The following is a 10880-nucleotide window of genomic DNA, read 5'->3' as shown; positions in this document are numbered from 1 at the left end:
GTCGGTCATATGTTAGAAGTAGATATGAATCAAGATTATCATGGGTTGGCTTGTAGGGGTCCAAGTTGGTGGACAAAGTAGTGCTACAACACTCATGAGTGCTCATAAGTTATGAGTATTGGATTCAGCCCACGCTCATTTGAATCACTTCATGGATTTTATCACGAGTGATCATGAGACGATAATATCTTATATTCTTCAAACCTAGAGATATGAGTTGTTACTATGAGTTGATAGTACATTGATTGCACGAAAATGAATTGGTAACTCGATGTTATAAAACGTGCCTTTGTGTATGATTCAACAAGTAGTAGAACAAGTCATATGAGTCGAAGTTTATCCATTCCTTTTACCTTCGGGATAAAAGCGATATATGTGGGCCCCTAGATGATTTAATGATGACACATGTGAGTGCTTGGCCAAGCCAGGACTGATTTGATTTGTTAAATCAATCAGTCGTCATGAATCGGAAATCGGGAAACAACAAATAAACAAAGAGAACGATTATAATCCATGTCTCAGTCCATATGATATCAAGAATGGAGGAATATATGATCCCTTATCTAATTACAAGTTATTGACAAAGGTTAGAGTTTGTTGACAAGATCAGAGTTCGACAGTGACTTTAAGAGCTACGATTACCAGTTAGGTATTGAAGTCATACTTAATAATAGTTTTAGACTTATCCAAGTGGGAGACTGTTGGATTAATGTCTAAGTCAATAACTATATTTGGTATGTACTTGACCCGACCTGGCATGGTCCATTTGGGTTGCACTTCACCGGCACAATTTATATGGATAGCCTTTTGAGAATCGTATATTTATGATTTATATTAATATATTATAAGCTCTAATATATTAATATATAATCATATTATTTAATTAGTATTGATCAAGATTTAATTTATAAATAATTAAGTGATCCTGATGAACTAATTAAATATGGACTCTTATATATATGGAATGGGCCAAGTTCATTTAGGTTGGGCTAAGCTCTCATGGATAGTCCATGGAGTGTTTAACCCATGAATCATATGAAATGAAAGGTCATAGGTTTAACTCTAGTCTCCATACTATATAAAGATGTCATTGGTTGGTGAAATTGGCACTAGTGTGGGTACACTAAGAGGGCTGACCGATTTTACTAGAGAGAACCAAAGTATTCTTATTCTCAAAGTCTTCCAAGGTGTTTTGGTGATTTGTGATTCCACTTGAGGTTTCACACTATTGGGGATAAGCTCTTAAAGCTTGAAGACATCAAACTACATCAAAAAGTATGTCATCTAACTAGAACTTTGTAGTATAGGTGCTTCATAATATGCTAGTTAGGATGAAACCTTGGAATATTTAATATTTGCATGTATAATAGAGAAAACATAGATCCAAGGTTTATAGGGTTGCATGTACACCATAGGAGTGTTAGAATGCTCAAAACCCAACAGCCAAGGCCGGCCCATGTTATGTTAAGTGGTACACTAGCTATTGTAGATATATGTGGTATGATAGTTAGCTTTATGCTAATTGGTATGCTAGTGATTATATGATATTTTCTTGGAAGACCTCAGGAGGAGCCCGTGGCAATTGGATATAAGACCATGTAGGGGCCCATGACATTCATAGGTAAAGACCAGGTGGGGTAGCCCATGACACGATGGTATAAGACCCTGTAGGTGGGGGGGGGGGGGGAGCCTACAACATCCTTATATGTTTATATATGTGTTATGTAGTATGATAAATACTTCTGTGATATATGATATGCTAGTTGATTATGTATGTTATTGCATGGAAGACCTCGTGGCAGTTGAATATAAGACCATGTGGGGGAGCCCATGACATTCATAGGTAAAGACCATGTGGGGTAGCTTATGGCATGAATGTGTAAGACCCGGCGGGGAGCCACGACATCCTTACATGTTTATGTATGCATGACTTATGTGGTATATGTAGCTTTTATAACTCATATGATATGTCTTATGTGGATTGTGTGTGGGGTATGCTCTAAGGGTGACTCACTAAGCATTAGCTTATAGGTTGTGGATTTGTTTCCAGTACATCCGAGCCTAAGGGCAAGGGTAAGGCTTGATGACGCGACGTGCACTCTCTCACAAACGTTTTATGGGACACTTTGAAGTTTTTAAATAATAGTTGTAACTGACATGAGTTTGAAAACAATTATATATGGATTTTGTAATTTATGAAAATGTGTTTGGGTAATAAAAAATGAAAATTTTCCTTTGAAAAATTAGGTTGTTACAATATCTTATTTAATATAATGCCATATAAGCAATACAACCTGTTGTTCCATTTAGTCGGTATTTCCTAACATTAAGGACCAATTAAGCACAAAAAAAAAAAAACTTGAGTGACTAAATGTGAAAAGTGGCCAAACTTGGTTGTGCTATAATGCAAAAAGCCTTAATTTTATGATCATTAAGATTAGTTATTTGATTGATGCATAAGTAATTCGATTAATTAAATTTGTTATTAGGTTGCTAGTTTTATAAGCATTGAATTAGTTGCTTATTAATCACTAGTATTAGTAATTAAATCTTAATTGCTAATAATCTTATCTATCAGTAATCACTTTATAAAGTCATTGCACTATCAACAAATCATCATAGGAAAAAGGGATTTAAAATCTAAGTAGAAGTGCTTCAAAATTATTGTTTTCAATCAAAGTCTTTGCTTGTTCGAAAATTCGAAGTAATAGTTTAAAAGTAAAGTTTAAACAAACCCCCCTTAATTTTTATTTTTCGTTTAAGTTAATTTAATCTTTTGCTAGTCATACATGTTCCCCGAGAGTGCGACACTCTTATTTGACACATTTACATTATACCCGATTAAGTTCACTATCTGTATGTTTATTAATTAAGTAGTGATAGATTATGGATCTATAAATTTAAATCCGATATTTTTAGTATAAAAATAAACACATCACGTACATTATGTGTTGCAACCTTTTGACTTCATGTGATCGTACCCCAACTTTTCGTACTTGCAATTAATGCGATTAAACATCCTAATGATGGTAAAAGATAAGAACCCATACAAAAATATTAATTATTTGGAATTAGTAATAGGTGTTGTAAAATGTTAAATGGTAAGGTTCATCAGAGTACCTCCACTATGTGGTGCGATGGAGTGACATGACACTAAGGTATGAGGAAAACACCACACCTTTAGGTAAGGGGTAGTGCGTTGAACCAACACCCCCCTCCCCCCCCCCCCCCCCCCCCCACCCCCACCCAAAGAGATTATTATACCACAATTTATTCCCTTATTTTTTATTTTTTTAACTATTTATTAAATCATATATATTAAAAAAATATAAAAAATTATAATTTTTAATTCTTTACAAATAGAATATATTATTTACAAATATTTAAATTAAAAAAAACGAGAGTGTGAAAAATAATGAAAGTGACCATTTTCTATCAATTAAATGGGATGAAGGGAAGACGAGGAAAATAATAGGGATAATGACTTGAAAGAGTAACAAACTTTTGATTTTGTTCACATTTAGTCACTAAACTTTTTTTGTTATCTATTTGCCACTAAACTATTGAATCTGTTACCGGTCATAAGGGTAAAATATGAACAATTTCAATAGTTCAGTGACAAATAGATAACGAAAAAAAGTTTAGTAACTAAATGTGAATAAAATCGAAAGTTCGTTTCCCTCTAAAAAAGTTCAATGACTAAATATGAACAAACTTCATCTTGTATTGTGTTTTAGCAAATTATTTGTTTTTATTAAATTCTAGCAACATTTGTTGATAAAGAAATCTATGAAAAAAAAAAAAAAAACCCCGAAAAATATATTTAAAAAAAACGAAAAATCGACACCGAAATAAAAAACCAATGGTTTGATATTTTCCAAAATAAAAAATCAAAATTTCCAATCTGATTTTGTTTTACAAAAAACCAACTTTCAAATTTCCATATCTAAATCTCCCCCCTTTTTTATAATCGAAAAATGATTATAAAACTAAAAAGGGAATGAGAAAACGTTCAATTCGAAATTTTTCTATCCAAAACTCCCAATTAACACATAACATAAACATTTTGCTTCAATCCGGAAAATCCAAAAATTTGGGTAGAAATTGTCAATTTCAAAATTCCGTCAAAGGCGGTCCGTGAATGAAACTAAAAATTGAAGATTTTTTTGGATTTTCTGGATTGAAACAAAATGTTTATGCCATGTATTATGAGGGAGTTTTGGATAGAAAATTTTCGAATTGAGCGCATTCTCATTTCCTTTTTGGTATTATAATCATTTTTCGATTATAAAAAGGGGAAGGGATTTAGATATGGAAATTCGAAAGTTGAATTTTTGTAAAATCAAAATCAGATTGGAAATTTTGATTTTTTATTTTGGAAAATATCAAACCATTGGTTTTTTATTTCGGTTTTGGTTTTTCGTTTTTTAATATATTTTTCGGGGTTTTGTTTTTTTATTATTTATTTCATAGATTTCTTCATCAACAAATGTTGTTAAAATTTAACAAAAATAAATAATTTGCTAAAACATAATACAAGAGGAAGTTTGTTTACATTTAGTCATTGAACTTTTTAAGAGGGAAACGAACTTTCGATTTTGTACACATTTAGTCATTAAACTTTGGGTAAAATGTGAACAATTTTAATAGTTCAGTGACAAAATAAATAACGAAAAAAAATTAATAATTAAATATGAACAAAATTGAAAATTAATTACCCTTTTAAATCATTATTCCAAAAGAATACAATAAAAAAAATATGGTAACACGAGGTAGTAAACAAATATATTTGCACATATCGTGCACGTTCGTCCAAGAGCAAAATGTTGAAGGACCCGTACGCAATTAAATACAAGTCAAACACCAATAAGAAGGAAAAAAGAAGAAAGGATGTGAATGTGATAACTAACCACACAACACTTTCACTTTGAATTGGAATAGGAAAAGGGGAAAGGGAAAGAGGAAAAGCCCACCGTCGACTCGCCAGCCTCCGGTCTCCTCGATTTTCTCACTGGTATGTTCCAACACTCAACCTTTAAAAAAAAAATCTTTCCCTTTTACTTGCCGATTTATCGTATTCTTTCCCTTTTGATTTATGGTTTATCTTGTTGATTTTCATAAGTAGTGAAACTCGATTCTTGTTTCGGTTTGATTGTCCAGAAAAGAAGAAGAAGAAGAAAAGATGATGGGTTTAGGGTATTTGGGATCATCGTCGTCATCTTCGTCGTCCTCAAATTTGTCACCTTTAGCTCCACCTTTTACTGTTGATCGATCTAACCACAACAAACCTGCCCTAAATTCAAACTCAATTTCCCATTTCAATGATCCATCATATGGAGTACCCTTCACCTCCTCTTGGCACTCCTCAACTGGTAGACAAGATTTTTTGGCCGATTCGGGAAGGACAACTACTCTCCCTTTAAACGATTCCAGATACATGATTCCGGAGCCCGTTAATCTTCCAACCGCTGGTAATTGGTCTGGTTTGAACTCTAATGGTAAACATGGATTGGAGCAGATAACTCCGGGTCGGCCCCATTGGTCTGCTGTATACCCTAGTCCAACAAAGCGTGTCGCTGATTCCTTCTCTTATAATCTCAGCGAAGCAAAACCATTCTATCCTCCTTATGCTTCTTCTTCTTCGGTGAACAATGATGATATTCCTTTGGTGACCTTTAGTGAGCCCGGCTACGATTTGCTGTCTAGTTCTGGGATTGGGCTTGCTCACGGGCATGGTGATGAAACCTCCCAAGTTGATTATACCCGAAGCTTGTCTGGATTGGAGTATAACCCGCAGCAGGACAGTGTTTGGAGTACTGGACTGCCCGAGGGAAAGCAAGTGAAAAAAATTGAAAGAGATGACAGTTTTTTTTCAGAGGAGGCCAACCTTGCTGCTTATAATAACTATTTTAATCAAGGTATTGTTTCTTCTCTCTTCTCTTCTTGTTAGGTGTTCTTTGTTGTGGTTACTGATATTATATGGATTTCTAATTTCTGTACTTTTGCATCATTATTGCTTGTTTGAGAAATCGACAAGGTTACTCCTTTCTCAACAACAGTCGACCCTCATAAATCTAGGAAATGTAGAGCCCATTTATTCTTTTGTACAGACTTTGAGTAGGAGTATTGGAGGACTTATTTGAGACTGAATAGCACTCATGTATGAATTATGAAAATAAGCAGTTTTACTAAAATCAAAAGCTACTGCAAAGAGGTTTTATTTCTAGAGCGACTCAAAAACCTCCAGTGAAGTTGTTTTCATTGTTACAACAACAAGTTTACAAGTCTGTTTCGCATGGGCTTTGTTTGATTTCCAGGCTATCCTTTTTGCTTTAAATAATTTTTTCTTGCTAGAATTGGAAGTCAGCCACCCTGACCCTGTTTGAGAGTTGATATGAAATTCCCTTTGATGATGCAGGAGCTTATGGTAACAAGAGCTCAAGCAAAAGCAAAGATGATCCTAGCCTATTCTATTATGCTGATATTATAAGAAGAGCAAACAACAGTGGGCATGGAAAGTCAGATGCTGCATCATTTTCTGCAAATGCAACTAATCACAGCCTTGATCCTAATGACTTGTCAAAAGGAGGATCAACGTTTAGAGCCTTTCCTATGTTTTCTGAATCTCATCCATTAATACAATCACCTGAACCTCCTGAAGATCTCTGGAACAGCCAAAACTCATACAACCCCAACCCATATGAGAAGAGATACCATATGTTTGATGATCACACAACAAAATCATCTGCCCTTGTGATCAAGCCTCCTGCTCCTGCAGTTTCATCAAAAGGTTTGGAGATTGGCAATCTTTCAGCTCTGAACATCAATGATGTTTTGAAAGAAAAGGAGCAATCCTTATCGGGTGGGAGTTTCTTGGCTCCAAACCAGCTGAGCTTTCAAATAGGAAGACCTTCCTCAACAACAAAAGAAGACATGTCTGCGAGTGATCAACTGAAATTTGAGTTTAAAGCTCAAGTTCCTGATATCAATACCACCGGAAATGTAAAAATCAGTGCAAATTCTTTTGAACAATTTGATCATCATAACCCTGCTGAGGATTCTCCTTGCTGGAAAGGAGCTCCTGCCTCTCAGTCTCAGTTTCTACCATTTGAATCCCAATCACCTCAACCTCCTATGAAGAAGCTACAAACAGGGAATGGTGTGGACGAAACAAATGAGAGGAAAGAAGACTCTGTTGAGGTGGTTGTGGTGAATTCTTCCGAACCTAGCAACGGAGGAGGAGTTGTTGATAACAACATTAAACCAAAGAAGGAGTCAAGTAAACTGAAGTTACCAACACCTCCAGAGATGGATGTTATTTTATCGCCTAAAAATGTGAATGCAAGTGGTGTTGTGAAATCGCTGTATGATCTGTCGGATTTGCTTTTACTTCACTGTTCAAATGATGAATTTGCACTGAAGGAGCATGATCGCGAGGCCCTTGATCGTGTGATTCACAATCTTGGTGTCTGCATGTCAAAAGCGACCTCACCAACTCAGCAGCAGAAGACATGCACATCAAATATGTCTCAAGAGGTACAGTACAATACAATACATAGTCATACATGCTTCTCATATCTGTTTATATGGTTTATAATTAAGGGAAGGGAAAGTAGTTGCAGATGAGGAATGAAACCATATTGCATGATGATGGTTTTGGTAAAAATGTGGAGAAATTGCTGCCAGAGCATGCTTCTCAGGATGTGGATCGGCCAAAAGATCATAAAATGGTCAAGGTAGTAGTGTCTCTCTCAACTCTGGCTATATTATTATAAATTATTATATAAGCTGAAGCTGAACTCCAACAGGCCATACAAAAGGTACTTGCTGAGAATGTGGAATGCGAGGTGAAGGTGACGGAGACCCTGTCGTTGTATAAAAATCTGTGGCTTGAAGCCGAAGCAGAGCTCTGCTCCTTAAGCTTTAGATCCCGCTTTGAGCGTTTGAAGACACAGACACACAAATCAACAGGTAGGTTAAGTAGTAGTATCAAAACCCTGTCTGTCTGTGTTGCTTCTTGATATGATAAAAGAGTTTTTCATCATCAGATGCTGCTGCCTCTCCCATAAAAAAGGAAATCACAGTCATTGATGATGATGTTGAAGCTGGTGTGATGGCCCGTTTCAATATCCTCAAGCGCCGTGAAGACCCAAATCCTGTTGCAGGTGGCCCCCAAGGCACTGTAATTTATTACATACCTGACAGCAGAATAAATCATAAATCTGATATATGATTATTTTTATTTATATGAACGATGCAGATATTATTGACCCTTGGGTCATGGACCGATTGAGCATTCTCAAACTCAGAGGGGAGTTGAATGCTAATAATAACGATTCACTTCAAGTAACAGATTGTGTCCACGATGATGAAGGTAACGAAAGCAAGCAACCAACTTTTTATCAAAGTCTGAAAGGCTCGTTTAATTTCTTGCTTGTGTGATTTTTTTTTTTAGAAGAAGACGAACAAGAAGAAGAAGAAGAAGAAGCAGTGGGGAGTGGGGGCTCAGATTGGGAACACATACTCAAAGATGACTTTAGTTGGCGCCTAAGTTAACAACCGCCACTTCCTAAGCAGCCATGTACTATGTACATACATAAATAAGTATCGTACCATGATACCCACCTGTTAATAGTTAATACTTTATGTCTTAATAATACATCTCTAAACCAAAAATATGTATAAAGTTTCAAATTTAATTTTCAACTTGGGTCGGGTTGCTGTATTGTGTCATTTGCTATGTTTTGTTTGCATTAACTATTGTATAATATTATTCTTTTGGGACGTATAAAACCAAACCCCTTGTAGTCTGTAGTGTAGTAGCTACCCGTTGGAAATACTTGTTACTTTCCTTTTCCATTTTTATTTATGCTTTTCGGAAATGATGCGTGTCGATCAATTTTTATTTTTTAAAAGACATGACATAAGTGTTTGTTTTATAAAAAAGATGACATTTTTAATCAATCTAAACGTATTTTCCGTAAGTTGAAATATTAGAAAAAGTTATAAAAAAATTGTATAAAATAAAAGAAAATTTAAAAAACTTGGGACACAAGTAAATATAAAAGAAAGTTGAAAAGAAACATTTTAATTGGTTAAAAAGAAAAGCACCATTTTGAATAACTAGTCTAGCCAGTTTCCGAGGACTCCTCTAGTTGGTTAAAGACTCGATACGGTAAGAAACTATGTACACGATTTACAATTAAGCTGGAGATAATCTATCTTCTTCAACCATCCAACTCTCTTGCATCCTATGCCCAAATTGTTGTTTTTTATTCTAATTTTTTTTAATTTATTATTTTATTTTATTTAGTTACTTCTATATTTTTCAACTTTCAACACAAGTAATCTATTACAACCCATATTAACTTTCAGCTGTGTAGTTACAACCCATATAACTTCAGTTGTTTAGTTACTTTTATTATAACCCATATAACACAAGTAATCTATTACAACCCGTATAACACAAATAATCTATTACTTCTATATTTATTATTTTATTTTATTTAGTTACTTTTATATTTTTCTGTTGTTGAACACAAGCAATCTATTACAACCCATATAACTTTCTATTTGCAAAATATTAAAAAAATATACTAACTTAAAATTAAATAAATAAACCGAAAGTTAAAAAATAACCTGTAATTAAAAAAAACACACTACTACAAATGAAAATTTAAAACCTAAAAACAATTATCGAAATCATAATGCGATAAATAAAAAAACCATAGTTATCTAGCGAATGTATGTAGGATGCTCGATGCAATCAACAAGATTCATTCGAAGTTAGTGGTGAGTTTTTGAGTCGCACAATTCCAAAATCATATATGTATATACTTCTTCTTCGGTGGGGGAGATTAGTATCATGTACCGGACATATAACAACACTTTCATGTTTTAGTATCATATTGTATAATATAACATCAAACATTTTAAGTGTGAATCTAGGTTGAATGTCTTGGATATATGAATAAGAAGCAAGTTCCTGACTTGTTTTTTTGCTTCCCTCATAAAAGAGACCCCTTAGAACCTCCTAAGGGAATATGCCCCTTGTGCAGGATTCGACAATCAAGTTAGTGTATAAATGAAGATGATTTCTAGGTTAGAGAGAACCCCCTCTATGAGAGGTGTATGTGATAATCAGAGTTCAATGTGAAAATCTCTGATTTGTATCACGAGCCTCTAATTATATGGCTACAGAAGGAACATTGATAGGAGACGAAAGGAGATAGGGGAGACACGAAAAGAAGTGTTGGAGCATGAAAATGCTCTACAAATAATGAGTGATAGTTAGGTTGTATTTTTTTCTTATTGTATTGTTATTGTATTTTCTCTCCCTCATATATAAAGGGAGAGGTGGTCGCTTTTCATGCATGCATCTTTTTCACAATGTAATCCTAGAAAGAGAATTGGTGAGATCTCTCCCCACCTAGGAAGAATCTTCTCTCACATGTTCTTGTCATGTTCTTTATTTTTATATCTCATTTCTTTCTTAATTTCTAAGAATTCTCATCATATGTTCTTCATGGTTATATTTTTACACATGATAAATTTCGAGATATTATTTCTTCCGCATCCACCATTCATATAAAAAATGGGTTCTATCAATTGGTATCAGAGTTGTACCTTGAAGGTTCAAACAACTAGTTTAAGGGAACGACTCCCGTTCGGTGATTATCTTGAAGTTTTTCGTGTTTTTGCAAGAATTTTTGGGTCCAAACCGACAATTTTTTTGATGAGTTTTTTCTATTTTTTCGGGTTGATTCAAGCTTAAAAGAATAATTATGTTGCTGTTGCTCATTCAAATTTTCTACTAGAATTTATGTTCTTAAAGTTCTTATTTTTCTGTTGAAGAAATGAATAAAATTGGAGAAGAAATT

General features: G+C 34.3%; 1 protein-coding gene across 5 annotated transcripts; it reads left to right on the top strand.

Moving 5' to 3' along the window:
- Positions 1-4870: 4870 nt before the first annotated feature.
- On the top strand, positions 4871-8810 carry LOC145028687 (uncharacterized). Of its 5 annotated transcripts, none has more exons than XM_078977442.1 (8): positions 4871-5014; positions 5161-5918; positions 6419-7536; positions 7623-7739; positions 7809-7971; positions 8049-8165; positions 8261-8374; positions 8456-8810. In XM_078977442.1, exons 2-8 carry the CDS (start codon positions 5183-5185, stop codon positions 8554-8556), a joined length of 2466 nt encoding a protein of 821 aa, XP_078833568.1. In that variant the 5' UTR covers positions 4871-5014; positions 5161-5182; the 3' UTR covers positions 8557-8810. The 5 variants fall into 5 exon arrangements, with proteins under 5 accessions (XP_078833568.1, XP_078833567.1, XP_078833565.1 ...); XM_078977441.1 differs by having other exon boundaries at positions 7617-7739; positions 8459-8810; XM_078977439.1 differs by having other exon boundaries at positions 7617-7739.
- Positions 8811-10880: the final 2070 nt, after the last annotated feature.

The sequence above is a fragment of the Lactuca saligna genome, chromosome 2 (assembly GCF_052625555.1).
Source record: "Lactuca saligna cultivar CGN05327 chromosome 2, ASM5262555v1, whole genome shotgun sequence".
In the NCBI taxonomy this organism is placed as follows: Eukaryota; Viridiplantae; Streptophyta; class Magnoliopsida; order Asterales; family Asteraceae; genus Lactuca; species Lactuca saligna.
This window is presented reverse-complemented; position numbering and strand designations above follow the sequence as displayed.